General features: G+C 31.3%; 1 protein-coding gene across 12 annotated transcripts in view; it reads left to right on the top strand.

Annotated features, from left to right (window-relative positions):
• The first annotated feature begins 3936 nt into the window (after positions 1-3936).
• The window catches only part of LOC139502070 (Golgi integral membrane protein 4-like), a 46490-nt gene continuing 32045 nt past the window's right edge, over positions 3937-18381 (top strand). For 11 of the 12 annotated variants that reach the window (XM_071291409.1, XM_071291408.1, XM_071291407.1 and 8 more), the window contains exons 1-3: positions 3989-4292; positions 8915-8964; positions 9537-9590. In XM_071291409.1, the coding sequence (XP_071147510.1) occupies positions 4121-4292; positions 8915-8964; positions 9537-9590 (276 nt within the window). In that variant the 5' untranslated portion in view covers positions 3989-4120. Of the gene's footprint in view, positions 4293-8914; positions 8965-9536; positions 9591-18381 lie in introns of all 12 variants that reach the window. The other variant, XM_071291398.1, reaches the window with a different exon arrangement.

Here is an 18381-nt window from a genome sequence, read left to right as displayed (position 1 = left end):
TATTATGAAAATGAAAAATATATATAGTCAATTGTAATTTGATTTAAATTTTTACCTGAATTTACCTGTAAAATGAATGCGCGCAAATGTAATCAAAAGCTGCGCGCAAACGTAAAACATTTTAATCCCCAAATGCGCGCAAACGTAGTGCGCCCGATTGGATGTCTAAATTATAATCCATAGATTTTTTTAATAATTTGCCAAAATGAAGTCATGGTACATGGTAGTTTATATCATGCTTTTTTTTTTAAAAAGAATGGGTTACGGGGCTTATTTTCACACTACACGGTGTTCAAAATTGACAGATTTTGTATAGATTATGCATGGAAAGCCCAATCTCTGCAATAAAGCGAAAACTACACCATAGAATTTTGAGATAACATTTGAGGAGATAGCTTTAATTAATAGTATGCTTTCAGTTAAGCAAAAGAGAACATGGGGTCACTGGACCCGTTTTCTTGCTACATAATAAAATAGGTAAATTCCTAACACATTCTATTGTACATAAAGTACCTTTATCTGAATTATCTGCCCTTGCATTTGAGTTGCCCTCCCCTTATGTGGCAAAGTTGGAAAAAAATTAATCAAACAAAACTTTTCTGGTTTTTATAAAATACAACCATAAATATGATAAAACATATCATTTTCTATATGGAAATGAAAGTTCTTACACATGAATTTCCTACTACTCTCAAAATTTGCACATTCTATTAAAGATCTAGACCTTGTTTTCTGGTATTTCCAAATCCAAGATGGAGGAAGACACCCTATCTACCTTAATACGCATTTCGTCAATATACGACTTATCACTGCTCAGATCAATTATAAAGCCAAACATTTTGCCAAACAAGTACAAAGTTGATGATCCAAAATTACAAAAAGTTGTGCCAAATACGGCTAAAGTTATCATGGTTATATATGCCTGGGATAAGAAAATCCTTATATGGGGACGAAGTCCCCAATAACAGTAGAAAATTCAATATAAAAAAAAAAAATTTGGGAAAATTTCCCGAATTTTTCATTGTACTAATGAACTCAAAATCGTTCAATTTTTTTTATGTCATGTTTTGAAATCCCGGACATGCGCAGAAATGTACAATGTACTTTCTTTTTCCGGTCTCGTTTGTATGAAACTTTGAGTTAAATATATATTTATCAGTCTAGTATAAAATAGGAAGGAACGCGCAATACCAATTTCATTTTTAATAATTCCTTGATATGAAAAAACGTTACCTGATGATAGCGTTTCTTTGTTTACATTGCATATGACGTCATAATTTAAATAACGTCACAACTAAAATCACTAACACGGAAACGTTACGGTATTTCCGTTTCTTTTTTTTTGAACAAATATATAAGTTACAAAAAAATAATTCATACAGACTTCGTCCCCATTTACAGGTAATGCCTGCCTCATATTATGGGGACGAAGTCCCCAATAACGGTAGAAAAATCAATAAAATAAAAAAATAAATGAATCGGGAAAATTTCCCGAATTTTTCATTCTACTAATGAACTCAAAATCGTGAACTTTTTTTTTCTACTTCCTGTTCCTGTTTTCTCCGCTTTTGCGCAGATATCTGTCTTGTTTGCATGAGACTTTGAAAAAATTTATATTTATCATGCAGTCTTGTAAAATAAAAGATTGGATCTCAATACAAATTCAATTTTAATAATTGTTTGATATGAAAAAACGTTACCTGATGAAAGCGTTTCTTTTGTTTACATCGAATATGACGTCATAACTTAAAGAACGTCACAGCTAATTCCCTAACAACAGAATCAAAATCGGGAACGTTACGTACGGTATTTCGGTTTCTTTTATCAACGTGATTGAATTAAAAAAATAATACATACAAACTTCGTCCCCATTCACAGGTTTTGCCTGCCTCATATTACAACACAGAAAACCCAAGAAGTTAGTATGGGGACGAAGTCCCCAATTACGGTAGAAAAATCAATAAAAAAAAAAAAAAAAAAAAAAAATCGGGAAAATTTCCCGAATTTTTCATTCTACTAATGAACTCAAAATCGTTAACTTTTTTTTCAGATCTACTTCCTGTTCCGGTTTCTCCGCTTTTGCGCAGATATCTGTCTTGTTTGCATGAGACTTTGAAAATTTTTATATTTATCAGTCTAGTAAAATATAAGATTGGATCTCAATACAAATTCAATTTTTATAATTGTTTGATATGAAAAAACATTACCTGTTGAAAGCGCTTCTTTTGTTTACATCGAATATGACGTCATAACTTAAAGAACGTCACAGCTAATTCCCTAACAACATAATTAAAATCGGGAACATTACGTACGGTATTTCGGTTTCTTTTATCAACGTGATTGAATTAAAAAAATAATACATACAGACTTCGTCCCCATTCACAGGTTATGCCTGCCTCATATTACTACATTAATTTAGTAGTATACGAGGTTAATTATTTCATTTTATTTTTTTTAAAACAAGATTTTTCTTAAGAAGACATATTACACAAGTTGTATACAACAAATAGACAAATCTGGTGATGGCTTAAGTCTACGTCATGCCTTAATTAGGGAGGTATCATTTGATTTTCAAAGGCTGGGATGAAATTAAAAAAAAAAAAGCAGAACAGGAGTTTTGAGTGAAAACAGGCATAATGACAATTTATATAAAAACAAGTGAAACTTCGAGCTACTGCTCACTGATGATACCCCCGCCGCAAGTGGATAATATTAATAGTGTAAAAATATGCAAGTGTTCGGTAAACAGGAAGTTGTCAAGTGATGAATCTGAAAACGCATCACACGGTATAGCTGACTTATATAAATCCTGAAACCAAATTTCAGAAATCCTTGTATTGTAGTTCCTGAGAAAAATGTGACGAAAATTTTCAACTAGGCTATCATGTGTAAAATCATACAAGTGTTCGGTAAACAGGAAGTTGTCGAGTGATGAATCTGAAAACGCATCACACGGTATAGCTGACTTATATAAATCCTGAAACCAAATTTCAGAAATCCTTGTATATTGTAGTTGCTGAGAAAAATGTGACGAAAATTTTCAACTTGGCTATCATGTGTAAAATCATACAAGTGTTCGGTAAACAGGAAGTTGTCAAGTAATGAATCTGAAAACGCATCACACGGTATGGCTAACATATATAAATGTTGATACCAAATTACAGAAAGGGTGGATGTGTAGTTCCTGAGAAAAATGTGACGAAAATTTTCAACTTGGCTATCATGTGTAAAATCATACAAGTGTTCGGTAAACAGGAAGTTGTCAAGTGATGAATCTGAAAACGCATCACACGGTATGGCTAACATATATAAATGTTGATAGCAAATTACAGAAAGGGTGGATGTGTAGTTCCTGAGAAAAATGTGACGAAAGTTTCATGGGACGGACTGACTGACGGACTGACGGACGGACTGACAGACAGAGGTAAAAAGTATACCCCCCCTTTTTTTTAAAGCGGGGGTATAAAAAGTCAGCATAAACTAATAAAAAAAAACGTAGGACCGCATAAATTGAAAAATAAATCACAGAGATTAAAACTAAAATAAAATAAAATACTGGACAACAAGGAAGCTCCCTTGTGAAATCATCAGCATAGGTACAAGTCAAAATAATTCTATGATCGACTCTAGTCTGTCAAAAAAAATTAGAAGTAACTAGTCGTCAATCGACTAGTTACTTAATTCTAACGTTTTGTAAAGTGGGTCTTATCTCTACAATAGGTCAAATATCGATAACAATTTATATCAAAAGAGATTGATTGGGTTAAGGCTTACATTTTTTTTATTATATCAAATGACAAATTTTAAACACTGACTGTGACAATAACAGACAGAAGTATAAAGTATTTATAAATCTGATATATAGTACGTTGTAGGCGATAAATTTCATAGTAGATTTTGGGTAATCTCCTTTACCGAATAATTTCCTTTTCCATCAAAGTCACTTGTGCGTTTATTGACAAGGGACATCTTACACAAACTTCGCCAAACAATTTACATCGACGGAAAACAATATTGACACGTCGCCATGTTATCTTCATAGGGACACATTTACCTGTCTAATTTTACACTTTATTGCACTAATTCAATAACAATTGAGGGCCAAAACACTTTCGAGAAAATGACCCGAAGAAATGGTTCAGTTGCAAAAATTGTTGCAGCAGCAGTTTTCGTTGTAGGAGCTGTGTACTTCTTCTATGTTTTCAATCAAACAAGTGGGAAGTTGAAGGATACAGAGCGAGTGGCAAACAGATATCGAAGGGAACAAGAAGCTTTGTCCTCTCAGCTAGCTGGTAAACTTAAACAACATTTTATTTGTTACACCTCAATATGACATGATGTTAATGATTTTGATCATGTAAACACTGCAATCATACACTTTATCTCTAATCCCGGCTGACCTGGCCACTTGAACTTTTGACGCATACAACAATCACTTTTCCATTGTGGCGTCAGATATTTTGTTTTATGACCTCAAATTTTTACGGAAACCTGTGTGATATCCAGTAATGTCGGACAAATAGCGTTAAGGTGTATATTGCATTAGCATGATTAGTCCACAATTACTCTGGCGACAAAGGGCTGTTTTGCAGGACAAACTGGGGCAATGGGACGTCATAGCTGGTCCCATATCTAAAAGTGGATACTTGCCCGTCCAAAAAACAGATGCACTTCTTCATTGGTTCTGGAGACAACTGACGGCCTTGAATCCATATATATATATACAATGTATATGTTAGCGGCAATAAGTGAAATTAGGCATTAAGCTTAAATTCTAGGCAATAAGCTAATGCCTAGGCAGTAAGTCTATTGCCTAAATGATGTTAGGCATTAGTCTTAAATCCTAGGTTTTAAGCTTAAATCCTAAAAAATGAGTGCAGGCTTTAAGCTTAATGCCTAAAATATAAATGCGAGTAAATAAAAGACATTTATTCATTTAGATAAAAATATATTTGTAACATAATAACATAAGAACTTGGGCCTGTTTATCGAAGCTGTCCTAAGATTGGTCCTTTAAGATATTCTTATGACAGTAATTATGATAAACATGATAAAGTTAGGACCGACCAACGAAATGTCTCAGCATGCACATTTAAGCTATCGTAGGATTATCTTAGCTATGATGTCCGAACCGCTGTCCTAAGTATTGGCGTAAAAGAAAATAGCAAATGAAAAAGATAAAATTGTATCAAACAACTTTAACTTAAAAACCGATTAATTATTAAATTTTTTTTATCAGTTTTAGATAAAGGGTAATAAATAATTTTGATATTATATATGAAAGTTCTCGTGCATCTTTCATATAAATACTGAGTACCTTCAACTGTTTTATTTTATTACTTCAATTAACATACGTTTAAATATGAGCAAAAGAAAAAAATATAATTCTACGATGCAAAAAACCCAGTTTCATCCTAAATATAAAAGAAGAAGATGTGGTATGATTGCCAATGAGACAACTGTCAACAAGAGACCGGAAATAAAATCATTAATAAAATATGTTATTTAAAAAAATGGAAACTTGATAGAAATTTGTGTTAAAATCATTTTGTTAAAATTTCTTTATCCAATAAAAAAAATTGGAAAATGGTGCGAGCAAAAAAATCATATCTTAATTTTGTCTACTTTTACCAGTTCGACAAGTGAATGGGTACACATTTTCAAATGAATATTATAATTCAATGATTCTATAAAATCTCCCCCCTTTTTAATAGGATACAATCACTTCTTTTTAAATCTTTTTAATATTTTGTAATACCACAAAAACATGAAAAAAGTATGAGTTAATTCTCGTTTTTTTAACTCCTAAAATTACTAAATAAGCATACTAAATTTGAAGATCTATCAAATGAATGTATCACTTCTTTTTAAATCTTTTTAATATTTTGTAATACCACAAAAACATGAAAAAAGTATGAGTTAATTCTCATTTTTTTAAAATAAGCATACTAAATTTGAAAATCTATCAAATGAATGTATATTTATACATGTAAGATAAGAAATATAATTAAGAATCGACTTTATATCAAGAATAAATCACCAAATATGAAAAAATTCCAGAGTTTACTTATTACCTAAAATTATGTTCGGCAATAGGATGAATAATCATAATTAAATTTCAGGAAATAAGCTTAATGCCTGAAAATTTCAGGCAATAACTTAATGCCTAGGCGTTAGCTTATTGCCTAGGATTTAAGCTTAATGCCTAATTTCACTTATTGCCGCTAACATATACATGTATATACATTTGTACAGTAAGTAAGTAATAGACGTATTTACACTTGTATTCAAATTTGTCCGCCATTACGTAAAATCACACAGGTTCCCGTAAATTTTGACATCATAATTTAAAATATTTGACGTCACAATTTAAAAGTGATTGTTGCTTGACGTCAAAAGGTTATTCGGAGTCGATCTAAGGTCATTCGGAGGCAAGATACAGCTAAGTACCAAAAGTGTAAATACGTTTATTTTTATTGGTTTAAAATCCAAAATTACAGGATTGATACCAAGACAACACAAATTTGTTATACTCAAACATACAAACATATATATATACCATACCAAATTCATAAACATCATATGAGGAGGTTGTACCACAATGTACATGATATAAAAGTATTTACATTTTTGCTATTTAGCTGATTTTTTTTCTCCGAATGACCTTAGATTACTTTCGGATTACCTACTGACATCAAGCAACAATAACTTTTTACTTTATATGACGTCAATTTTTTTAAATTATGATGTCAAAGTTTAAGGGAACTTGGTTGATTTTACGTAATAGTGGACAAATTTGCATAAAAGTGTAAATATATGTCTATACACCTTATGGCTATTTGTCCGCCATTACTGGACATCACACAGGTTCACGCAAAATTTAAAAGTGATTGTTGTATTACGTCAATAGTTCTAGCAGGACAGATTCTTGGGTCAGTCGGGAATAGCAATCAAGTGTATTGATCTGATCAATTTGATCAGGACTCAATTTTTTTCATTATTTCATTAATCTCTGTATGTATGTAAGTTTCATCTACCTGCCATTATTATTTTCTCATATTTGGATAGTCTTCACAGTGACCAATCTGCAATTAAGCCATTTTAACTTGTAAATATTATCAAATGGATATCAAGTTACGAGAGACTTTAAAAATTTGTGGCCTCGAGACTTGCATATATTAGTATTTGCAAATTTTATGCTAATAGCAATTCAGAACACATCAGCCTTTCAACTAACTTCACTTGGGTCGTAAATGAACAAGGTGTAAGATTATGTAGTCATATTGACACAGGGTGATTTGCATAAATCAGCTCCCATAATGTAGTGCTCCTTTCTTTTTCTTGTTGGTCCTGTGACAATATTTTCAAATTAAAAGTTAAAAAAGCCGGAACAAAAAGGTCACTGTGAAAACTGTTTAATTATAAAAAATAAAGGGTTGAATGGGGTACAATGAATATGAAACTTGCATAAACGATGCGATAAATGAAAAATTAACAAATTGATTTATATATGGATTCAAGGCCTTCAGTCGCCTCCAGAAGCAAGAAGGCTGCACATCCATTTTGGACAGGTAAAATGTAAATATCGAATTTTTGACATTGGGCAACCTCTGACATTTCAAAGCCCAAATGTGTCTGGTAAAACAGTCGTTGGAGGTCAGAGCAATCTCAGACTATCACTGCATGAGCATGTTCAGAATTGAGGCTAAATAGCTAATGAGCATGTTCAGAATTGAGGCTAAATAGCTAATGAGCATCTACACAATGTATCTACATGTACTTCATGATAGCTTTTGTGACTTACATGTCCTTTTTCCCAAAATACCCAGATAACCCCCTGGAGAGTTCTTAATACAGGAATATGTTAACTTACATGTATCTAGTACTGTCCAGCCACTCATGCAATGTTTTGCACTGAAATGTAAAATAATTAGGTTACCATGGTTTCTTCCAGTAATTCAAGTCTTATTTTCATGTTTGAATTTTAGAAACATTTAATCTCTATCATTTGTCTATCAGTCAGGGGACTTACTTAAACAAGTGATTTTCTAAATCACTGATTCAAGTAACATTATTTCCATAAAGGTTGGAAGTTAGAGTTGTCTTTCTTTAATAATCACCTATTTAAGTGGTACAAATTATTCACTAGATGAAGTGATTTAATATTAGTGTAGCTTTAAATATAGAATACTAATGATCCAGGGACTAATTATGTTTCTAAACTTATCAGAACCAACATCTGTGTTGTCTAGGATGACCAGGTCATGTCAGGTGATGACCTTGTACTGAATCTAGGATAATGACATAAAAATCACTTGTTTAAGTATCAGACCTCAATTTCCTTCCCAAAAATCACTTCTTTAAGTATCATTCTTTTAATAACCCCCACTAATTTCAACACCCCCGAACAGTGAAATTTTTATCGCGAACAGTAGAATTTTATTACATAATCTGAAAGATGAAACCTTGAACTTCACAGGAAAAATACTCCCACTGCTGTGAAAAATCTTTTAAGAAAGTATCAGTTCATTATGTAAAGCCATTATTATAGCATTTTTTCAACTAAAATAGAATTTTCAGGTAAATGATAGCATCAAAGGCATAAACCTTGCTACTTAAAAGAAGCAAAAAGTTCATATTTTTTAATTTTACTAATTAAAAGATGTAATTTAAACCTATATGTTTATAATTTTGAAAAAACTACAAAATCCCAATTTGTGACAAAACCTCGAATTTGCTACTCAAATAAGTGATTTAAAAATCACTTATTTCAGTAAGTCCCCTGACTGTCTATAGTTTCAGCATCTTTAGGATTGACATTTTAATTTTTTTTTTATCATGAATAGATTCTTGATGGAAGATGGAAGGATGTATATTTCAATAATATTATGTACAATGTATAATTTATTTTCAGATCTCAGGTCAGAAAAAGAAAATTTACAGTCAAGATGTGACAATGAAAGGGTTTGTATTTAATGAAACTTAAAGTGTTCATTTTTGGTTTACATGTATATATAATGAAAGGTCCAGGACTATTTGAATCTTCAGTTGGAAAATCCTCATTAAGAATAATTATCAACGTTCCTACACGATGAATAGTTTAAATAAACATGATAAAAGGGATCCTTAAATCATGTAAAAATGAAAAGTCCATTACCAAAAAAGGTCGGTCACAGACATAACCATGTTGATGACAGACCTTAGACCTACAATTATTTGAGCATCTTGATTCATTTTTCAGGTTTACAAAAATCTATTAAAGCTTTAATTGTAAACAGCTTATGATTAATACATAACATACACACCAATTATGAAAGCAGATAAGTTTTAATATGAATAATTACTTCCAAATAAACAGGCAGAAATACATTAATCTCATATTAATAGAAAATGTGGTGAACAGGTTAATCTTATACAGTTTATGCACACCAATTTACTTCAATCATAATTTGAGGCATGTTACAAATGTACTCTAGCTATATGAAATAACATATTTTGCACTAATAGGTTGTAAGTTTGTTTTTTCTGAATTTCAGAAAGAATATCAAAACAGACTCAGTTCTTCTAATCAGCAGTATAAAATGATACAGGTAATTATACTAATTGGTAGACATGGTAGAAGGCAGATTTTGTCATATACACATGTATATAAAAAAGAAACTTGAGATATAAAAATTCTGGTTGTTGTTCTTGCTAGGATTAAGGTTAGACATGACAGTTTTAGTTTAATGGCATCATATCGATCATATGCTCAATTTTTGTGTAAAAAGCATCAACTTGCTTATAGAAAAAAAATACAAAATTTTAATCATTTTTGCTGGATTTATAGTATTTTGCGATGTTTTTTTTAAATTTTACTCTGGAAAACAAAAATTCTTAGGACAGGGGGAAATGAACATGATGAAGGGAAAGTGTGCTATTTAACTAGGATGTTTTTAAGTTGACTGTTCATACAGGCATCTCACTTCCCTTCTATAACTTGAAAACTATTGTACCAAATCCTTTCAATTTTAATTCTGACAAAAAAAGTCAGCCTTGTTTGTTTTCTTAACTAAATTTAAAGCAAAATTGAATAAGGAAATGTGATGTGGTTGCCAATGAGAAAACTATCTACAATAAATCAAAGGATTTAAATGTAAACACCCCCTAACCATATGTTAGAGGTGTAACACAAGAATAAACTAAAACAAATCTGTTGGAAAGGCATTTTTCAATCATATCAGCTTGTATCACAAAAAACTACCGGTAGTATTAAGTCAGAATACATAAAGTACTATCTCAGTCAGGGGAGTTACTTGTACAAGTGATTTTTAAAATCACTTTCTCAAGTGATTTTTTCAACAAAACTAGAGTTAATTCCCTTTCATTACTTTTTAAAAATCACTTCTACCAGTGATTAGAAATATTTTTATAAATCACTCATTCAAGTGATTATTATGTTTGGAAAAGTTTCAATAAGAAACCAGGGTTATCTCCCTCTTTCAGAGGACAACATCACAACAGGGGTCTTCTTGACATTAACTTAGGGAGCTACCATTTGATTTTTATGGGGGGGCTAGGATGAAAAATTTTGTCCTGCATTTTTTTTTTAGCTGTAATCTCTGTCCTGCTTTTTTATTTTTCACTCTGTTCCGTCCTGCCTTTTTTTTTTTAGTTTATCCTGACTTTTTTTTACCTAAATAGTCGTCCTGACTTCTTTTTTTTGCAAGTGTCTCATCCTGCCTTTTTTTTTTACTCAAAACTCCTGTCCTGCCTATTTTTTCAAATTTCATCCTAGCCCCCCCATAAAAATCAAATGGTAGCTCCCTTATACAAGATGCCTGTTTGAAAGGGAAAAATAAATAAAAACTAACTTGTTAAGAGTAAAATTCATTTTCTGTACAAACAATAGCATTATTAGTGGCATAAAGCACAATCTGTTCAAATGTTCTATATAATGTATTTAAGGGACATAACTCAAGAACTGTAAAACTGATGCTACCATATTTGTACTCGTGCTGAGTTTGGCGTAATAAGCATTGTCTAAAGTTTCATAACATTTGGTTGAGGCAAACTTAAGTTAGTCTTAGAGAATGGAAACCAATTTTGGAATGTACAGACAACATGGACAAGGGTAAAACATAATGCCCCTACGCTACAACTGGGGCATAAAAAGGAACAAAAAAAAACCTCATAAACCAAAAATGCTATGACCAAAAACAAACACAAACATTTTTACATACATTTATAGAAAACTAGACTTGATATCTATCAAACAGTGATATTAAAATAAGATTTTGCAGGTCATAATTATGATTTGTAGTGAAGTTAATGGAATATAATCATTCGATAAAAAATAGTATTGATCACTGGTATAAATAAAAATAAAACACTTCAAAGGGTGTCTGTCTTTAATCACATACATTTTGAAATAATATAAATCACTGGTACAAATGATTTTAAATCACAGCACAGAGTGATTTAAATTTCTCATTCAATTAGAGTGTAAATCACTTGTACAAATGACTTAAAATCACTGCACAAGGTGAATTAAAATGTGTTTTTATCTCTGATATCAGCAGTATTTCCAATCAACTTCTATGGTGAAAAACAGATATATATTTTTTTTTTAATTCAAATTAAAAAATAACTATATTTATCAATCAAATCTCACATTGTCACGTCCCTGGTTAAGATCTTTGAACTAATTTCAAATTAACTGCCAAACCTTTTATCAATTGAAAATAGGGAGGATGCTATGCTTTCTTTTTTATTTTTTTTGCTCACTAATTTTGAAAGGTCAGACAAACTAACAAATCAATGTTAGGCCAGGTCTATTACAAGTACAAAAACATGAAGTATAAGCTACATTGTACTACTACAAGTATTTACAATGTATTTTTTTTCTTTAATGTGCATGATGTGTCCTTTATTTCAATGAATCTAAAATTAGGTGTAGCTTAAAGGAAACTGTTTTTTTTTGGGGGGGGGGGGGGGGGGGTTATAAGTACAAAAATCGCAAATTTTCACAATCGTTCTTTTAGTATGTTTAGTTATAATAACTTTAACTAATGTAATGAAGTGAATTTGAATCTTAATCACTGTGTGGAGTGTTTTTAATTAATTTTTCTACATTCAACACTTCAACCAGTGATTTTTTTACTTTAGCTTCAAAATGCCACAGATCATCTTGATCATTATGATGATGACGTACAAATGCTTTTTTTTTTATTACAACAGTAAAATGACCCCTTGTCTCAGGGACAGTCCCTCATTGAGGGGGGGGGGGGGGGGGGGGGGGGGGTTTCCCAACCTGTTAATAGTTTGAGAAAAATTTATAAGACCATGATCCAGGATAAATAAAATAGTTTAGAAAACCCATAAGACCATGGTTCAGGATAAATAATAATATAAATCACTCATACAAACTATTTCAAATCACTGCTTAGAGTGATTTACATTTTATAATACTAACCAGATGCTCCGCAGGGCGTAGCTTTATACGACCGCAGAGGTTGAACCCTGAACGGTTGGGGCAAGTATGGACACAACATTCAAGCTGGATTCAGCTCTAAATTTGGATTGTGATTAAATAGTTGACACAGCATAGGTTTCTGACACAGAATGAATGTGTTCTAATGAACTTAAAATTTTTGTTTTCTTTAGAGCAATTCACTATGCTGTTGAATATTAATCCTCTCAAAAAAATGTTTGAAGAAATTTTCTTTTTTATTTATGAAATTTCAAATGAGAAAAATTGAACCCAATTTTTTTAATCACATCCCCCTTTCCCTTATTCCAAAACTAATCTCAATTAAAATTTCTAATGGAGTTTGCAACAATAACTACTCATTTAAATACATCATAAAATATTAAGATGTAAAAAAACTGCTTGTTATCACTGAATGGTAAAGATTATTTTAATTTATCAGTTGGTAGTAAAAAGTGAATATACATTGTATATTGTATATAACAAAGATTTAAGTTGATTCTGGACAAAGAAAGATAACTCCAATTAAAAAAAAATCTTGCTATTGCACAATATTTTGCAATTAGATATTTCTTGCTTACTATTCTGGACAAAGAAAGATAACTCTAATTAAAAAAAAATTGCTATTTCACAATATTGTGCAATTAGATATTTCTTGCCATTGCGCAATACTGTGCAATTGAAAAGACTTGCTATTGCACAATACTTAATATAATAATTTTAGATCCTGATTTGGACCAACTTGAAAACTGGGCCCATAATAAAAAATCTAAGTACATTTTTGGATTCAGCGTATCAAAGAACCCCAAGATTTCAATTTTTGTTAAAATCAGACTAAGTTTAATTTTGGACCCTTTGGACTTTAGTGTAGACCAATTTGAAAACAGGACCAACCAGGTGCTCCGCAGGGCGCAGCTTTATACGACCACAGAGGTCGAACCCTGAACAGTTGGGGCAAGTATGGACAAAACATTCAAGCGTGATACAGCTCTGAATTGGGATTGTGATCAAATTTTTGACATTACATGTTTTTTTTTACACAAAACAAATGTCAAGATTTTACAAATCAATTAAAGATTTCTTCTTCAAACTTTTTAAATCTAAAATTAAATAGTTGACACAGCATAGGTTTCTGACACAGAATGAATGTGGTCTAATGAACTTAAAATATTTTTTTTGCCTTTGAGCAATTCACTATGCTGTTGAATATTAATCCTCTCAAAAAAATGTTTGAAGAAATTTTCTTTTTATTTATGAAATCTGAAATGAGAAAAATTTAAACCCCCCTTTTTTTTTCACATCCCCGTTTCCCTTTTTCCAAAACTGATATCAATTCAAATTTCTAATGGAGTTTGCAACAATAACTACTCTTTTAAATACATCATAAAATATTAAAATGTAAAATAAAGTGCTTGTTATCACTGAATGGTAAAGATTGGTTGGTAGTAAAAGTGAATATACATTGTTTATTGTATAAAACAATAAAAAAAACTTCATCAGCAACATTTTATATTGGCAAATTTCCAAAGAAGTTATTTACATAAAGTTATTGGCAAATAAAAATAGAAAATGACATCATAGTCATGTCTGGCAAATGTCCAACATACATTATCTTATCTAAAAACATTTTAGATAAGATAAGGAAAAAAAGCTTCATCAGCAACATTTTATATTGGCAAATTCCAATGAAGTTATTTACATAAAGTTATTGGCAAATAAAAATAGAAAATGACATCAGGCCAATTAAAATTAATTGATAGATTTTCATCCCCGCCCGCCTCTCTGAAATCGTCCCGCCCCTAATTTTTTTTAAATTTACGATTTCCGGATTTCGTTCATTCCCGTTACCGGTAACCGTTAAAATTTCGTTTCATCCTCAAAGCTACCTGTTTCAAATTTCGGTTTTGTACCTCAAGTTAATCTAACAAAAATGATTAAGTCGACCTCTCCGCTGCATGCTCTATGATGACAGCATCATCTTCCGAGAGTACAGATTGATAACGAGAATGACATGAAATATTGGTTATCTTCCCTTAAATGGCTCATTTGAAAAAAATGATTCAAAAAGCAAAATAAAATGATATTTGTTTAATTATTTTGAATTATACAATAAATTGCCAAGTTTTCTTTATATTATTAAACAGTCTAACCATCAAATTGCAAATCTGTCTCAAAATTTGCAGATTTAGGCAAATAACTAGACCAATTTTTTACTGTGATTGTTCAATCCAAGATGGCGGTATACCATGAATCTACCTTAAGAGAAACACGCTGTTTCCAAGACTGCAAATCGCGGTATGTCACAAATTTCTGTGATTAGCTAAATTGCGGATTTTTTTATTTATGCAATGTCTTTGTCTAAGGAAATTTAAACTGTAAATGATACACAAAGCGCAAGATTCGTGGAAACCATTGATACAGAAAACATGACTGGATTATAGATATTGAAATACAAGCACGAACTTGTCAGATTTATGACCGTTTATTGAAATTAAAAAGTCGACTAACATATGCATTTTATTTATGCAAGCCCTTTGATTTTACCCATGGCTGTTTTTTTATGTTGACAAACAGCAAATGTCCCAGTACACCCAAAAAGAGTCATTAAACAACAACTTTTTTTTATTATTAAGTTCATGTTTTACATGATAATTATATTGTCATCTTGCATATAAAGTACCAACCCTATTATTTTCAACACTCTCTGAGTTTTCATTTTATTCTGTACTCATAATAATTGTGTTGCATACCAATGCATTTGCTTCATTTTATGGGAATACAAACCATTGTTTAGAAACCCAAATACATTTGGTGTAGGTAGTCTAACTGAAGAGAGTATTTCTCACACGTTTTTGTTATTAAGTTTTTAAAGTCGTAATTAGATATATTTATTTAAGGATTTGAAAAATTATGTAAGATTCCTCATACTTGTGTATATAAAAAAGAAGATGTGGTATGATTGCCAATGAGACAACTATCCACAAAAGACCAAAATGACACAGACATTAACAAATATAGGTCACTGTACAGCCTTAACAATACATGATATAAGCTTATTATCATGATTATTACACTTGCATATATGAAGAACTCGTCACAAAACATGCAAAAGGGTTTCATATGAAATAAAATTTAAAAAATAAAATCCTCCCACCCGCCCCATTTTTTTCAAAAATTTGAATGAAAATCTACTAATTAATTTTAGTTGGCCTCATAGTCATGTCTGGCAAATTTCCAACATATATTATCAACTTCTATTCTATACAAAGAAAGATAACTCCAATTGAAAATTAATTGCTATTGCACAATATTGTGCAATTAGATATTTCTTGCTATTGTGCAATACTGTGCAATTGAAAATTTCTTGCTATTGCACAATACTTGATATGGAATCCTGATTTGGACCAACTTGAAAACTGGGCCCATAATCAAAAATCAAAGTACATATTAAGATAAAGCATATCAAATAAGCCCAAGAATTTAATTTTTGTTAAAATCAAACTTAGTTTAATTTTGGACCCTTTGGACCTTAAATGTAGACCATTTGAAAACTGGACCAAAAATTAAGAATCTACATACACAGTTAGATTTGGCATATCAAAGAACCCATTTATTCAATTTTTGATGACATAGTTTAATTTTGGACCCCCATTTGGACCAACTTGAAAACTAGGCCAATAATTAAAAATCTAAGTACATTTCTAAATTCAGCATATCAAACAACCCCCAGGATTCAATTTTTGTTAAAATCAAACTAAGTTTAATTTTGGACCCTTTGGACCTTAATGTAGACCAATTTGAAAACGGGACCAAAAATTAAGAATCTGCATACACAGTTAGATTCGGCATACCAAAGAACCCCAATTATTCAATTTTTGATGAAATCAAACAAAGTTTAATTTGGACCCTTTGGGCCCTTTATTCCTAAACTGTTGGGACCAAAACTCCCAAAATCAATACCAACCTTCCTTTTATGGTCATAAACCTTGTGTTTAAATTTCATAGATTTCTATTTACTTAAACTAAAGTTATTGTGCGAAAACCAAGAATAATGCTTATTTGGGCCCTTTTTTTGCCCCTAATTCCTAAAATGTTTGGACCAAAACTCCCAAAATCAATCCCAACCTTCCTAATTTGTGGTCATAAACCTTATGTTAAAATTTCATAGATTTCTATTCACTTTTACTAAAGTTAGAGTGCGAAAACTAAAAGTATTCGGACGATGACGACGACGACGCCAACGTGATAGCAATATACGACGAAAAATTTTTCAAATTTTGCGGTCGTATAAAAATGAAGAATCTACATACACAGTTAGATTTGGTATATCAAAGAACCCCATTTATTCAATTTTTGATGAAATCAAACAAAGTTTAATTTTGGACCCCGATTTGGACCAACTTGAAAACTGGGCCAATAATCAAGAATCTAAGTACATTTTTAGATTCAGCATATCAAAGAACCTTACTGATTCATTTTTGTCAAAATCAAACTAAGTTTAATTTTGGACCCTTTGGGCCTTAATGTAGACCAATTTGAAAACGGGACCAAAAGTTAAGAATCTACATACACAGTCATGACAGTTAGATTCGGCATATCAAAGAACCCCAATTATTCAATTTGGATGAAATCAAACAAAGTTTAATTTTGGACCCTTTGGGCCCCTTATTCTGTTGGGACCAAAACTCCCAAAATCAATACCAACCTTCCTTTTATGGTCATAAACCTTGTGTTTGAATTTCATAGATTTCTATTTACTTATACTAACGTTATGGTGCGAAAACCAAGAAAAATGCTTATTTGGGTCCCTTTTTGGCCCCTAATTCCTAAACTGTTGGGACCTAAACTCCCAAAATCAATACCAACCTTCCTTTTGTAGTCATTAACATTGTGTTTAAATTTCATTGATTTCTATTTACTTAAACTAAAGTTATTGTGCGAAAACCAAGAATAATGCTTATTTGGGCCCTTTTTTGGCCCCTAATTCCTAAACTGTTGAAACCAAAACTCCCAAAATCAATCCCAACCGTTCTTTTGTGGTCATAAACCTTGTGTCAAAATTTCATAGATTTCTATTATCTTAAACTAAACTTATAGTGCGAAAACCAAGAAAATGCTTATTTGGGCCCTTTTTGGCCCCTAATTCCTAAAATGTTGGGACCAAAACTCCCAAAATCAATACCAACCTTCTTTTTGTAGTCATAAACCTTGTGTTAAAATTTCATAGATTTCCATTCACTTTTACTAAAGTTAGAGTGCGAAAACTAAAAGTATTCGGACGACGACGACGCCGCCAACGTGATAGCAATATACGACGAAAAATTTTTCAAATTTTGCGGTCGTATAAAAATCACTTGTACTAATGATTTCAAATCACTACACAGTGATTTTCATTATGGTCAGATCATGTTTTCTTACCTCATATGAATTTTGTACTAGTTGCATGCTTTAATTATTAATCGAAATTGTGAGGTCAAAATACATTCTTTATCAGGTTGGGAACAACCCCTCAAATGAGGGGTAATTGACCCCTCAATGTAATGACTATCCCTTTTATGAGGGGTACATTTCAAGTGATAACATATATTTTTTATTATATAACCACTTTTTTTAGTGCAAATGAGCTAATATTTATATTATTTGAAGAAAATTTTCCCAAAGAACTGTAAATCTATCTTGTATTATATGGTCAAAACATGTCCAAGAATTTTGTAATACTTTTCTGGACTTATATCTTCTTTGTTATTAAAAATAAGTGGACTCCAAATTATGAAATATAATAAATTTTTCCGGCCCTTTTTAAGTTAAAAAAAAAGTTTATCTGTTTTACAACAGTAAACTGACCCCTTGTCTGAGGGACAGTCCCTCATTTGGGACGTTGTTCCCAACCTGTTAAAAGTTAAGAAAACCCA

This window comes from Mytilus edulis, chromosome 13 (genome assembly GCF_963676685.1).
Source record: "Mytilus edulis chromosome 13, xbMytEdul2.2, whole genome shotgun sequence".
Taxonomy (NCBI): Eukaryota; Metazoa; Mollusca; class Bivalvia; order Mytilida; family Mytilidae; genus Mytilus; species Mytilus edulis.
This window is presented reverse-complemented; position numbering and strand designations above follow the sequence as displayed.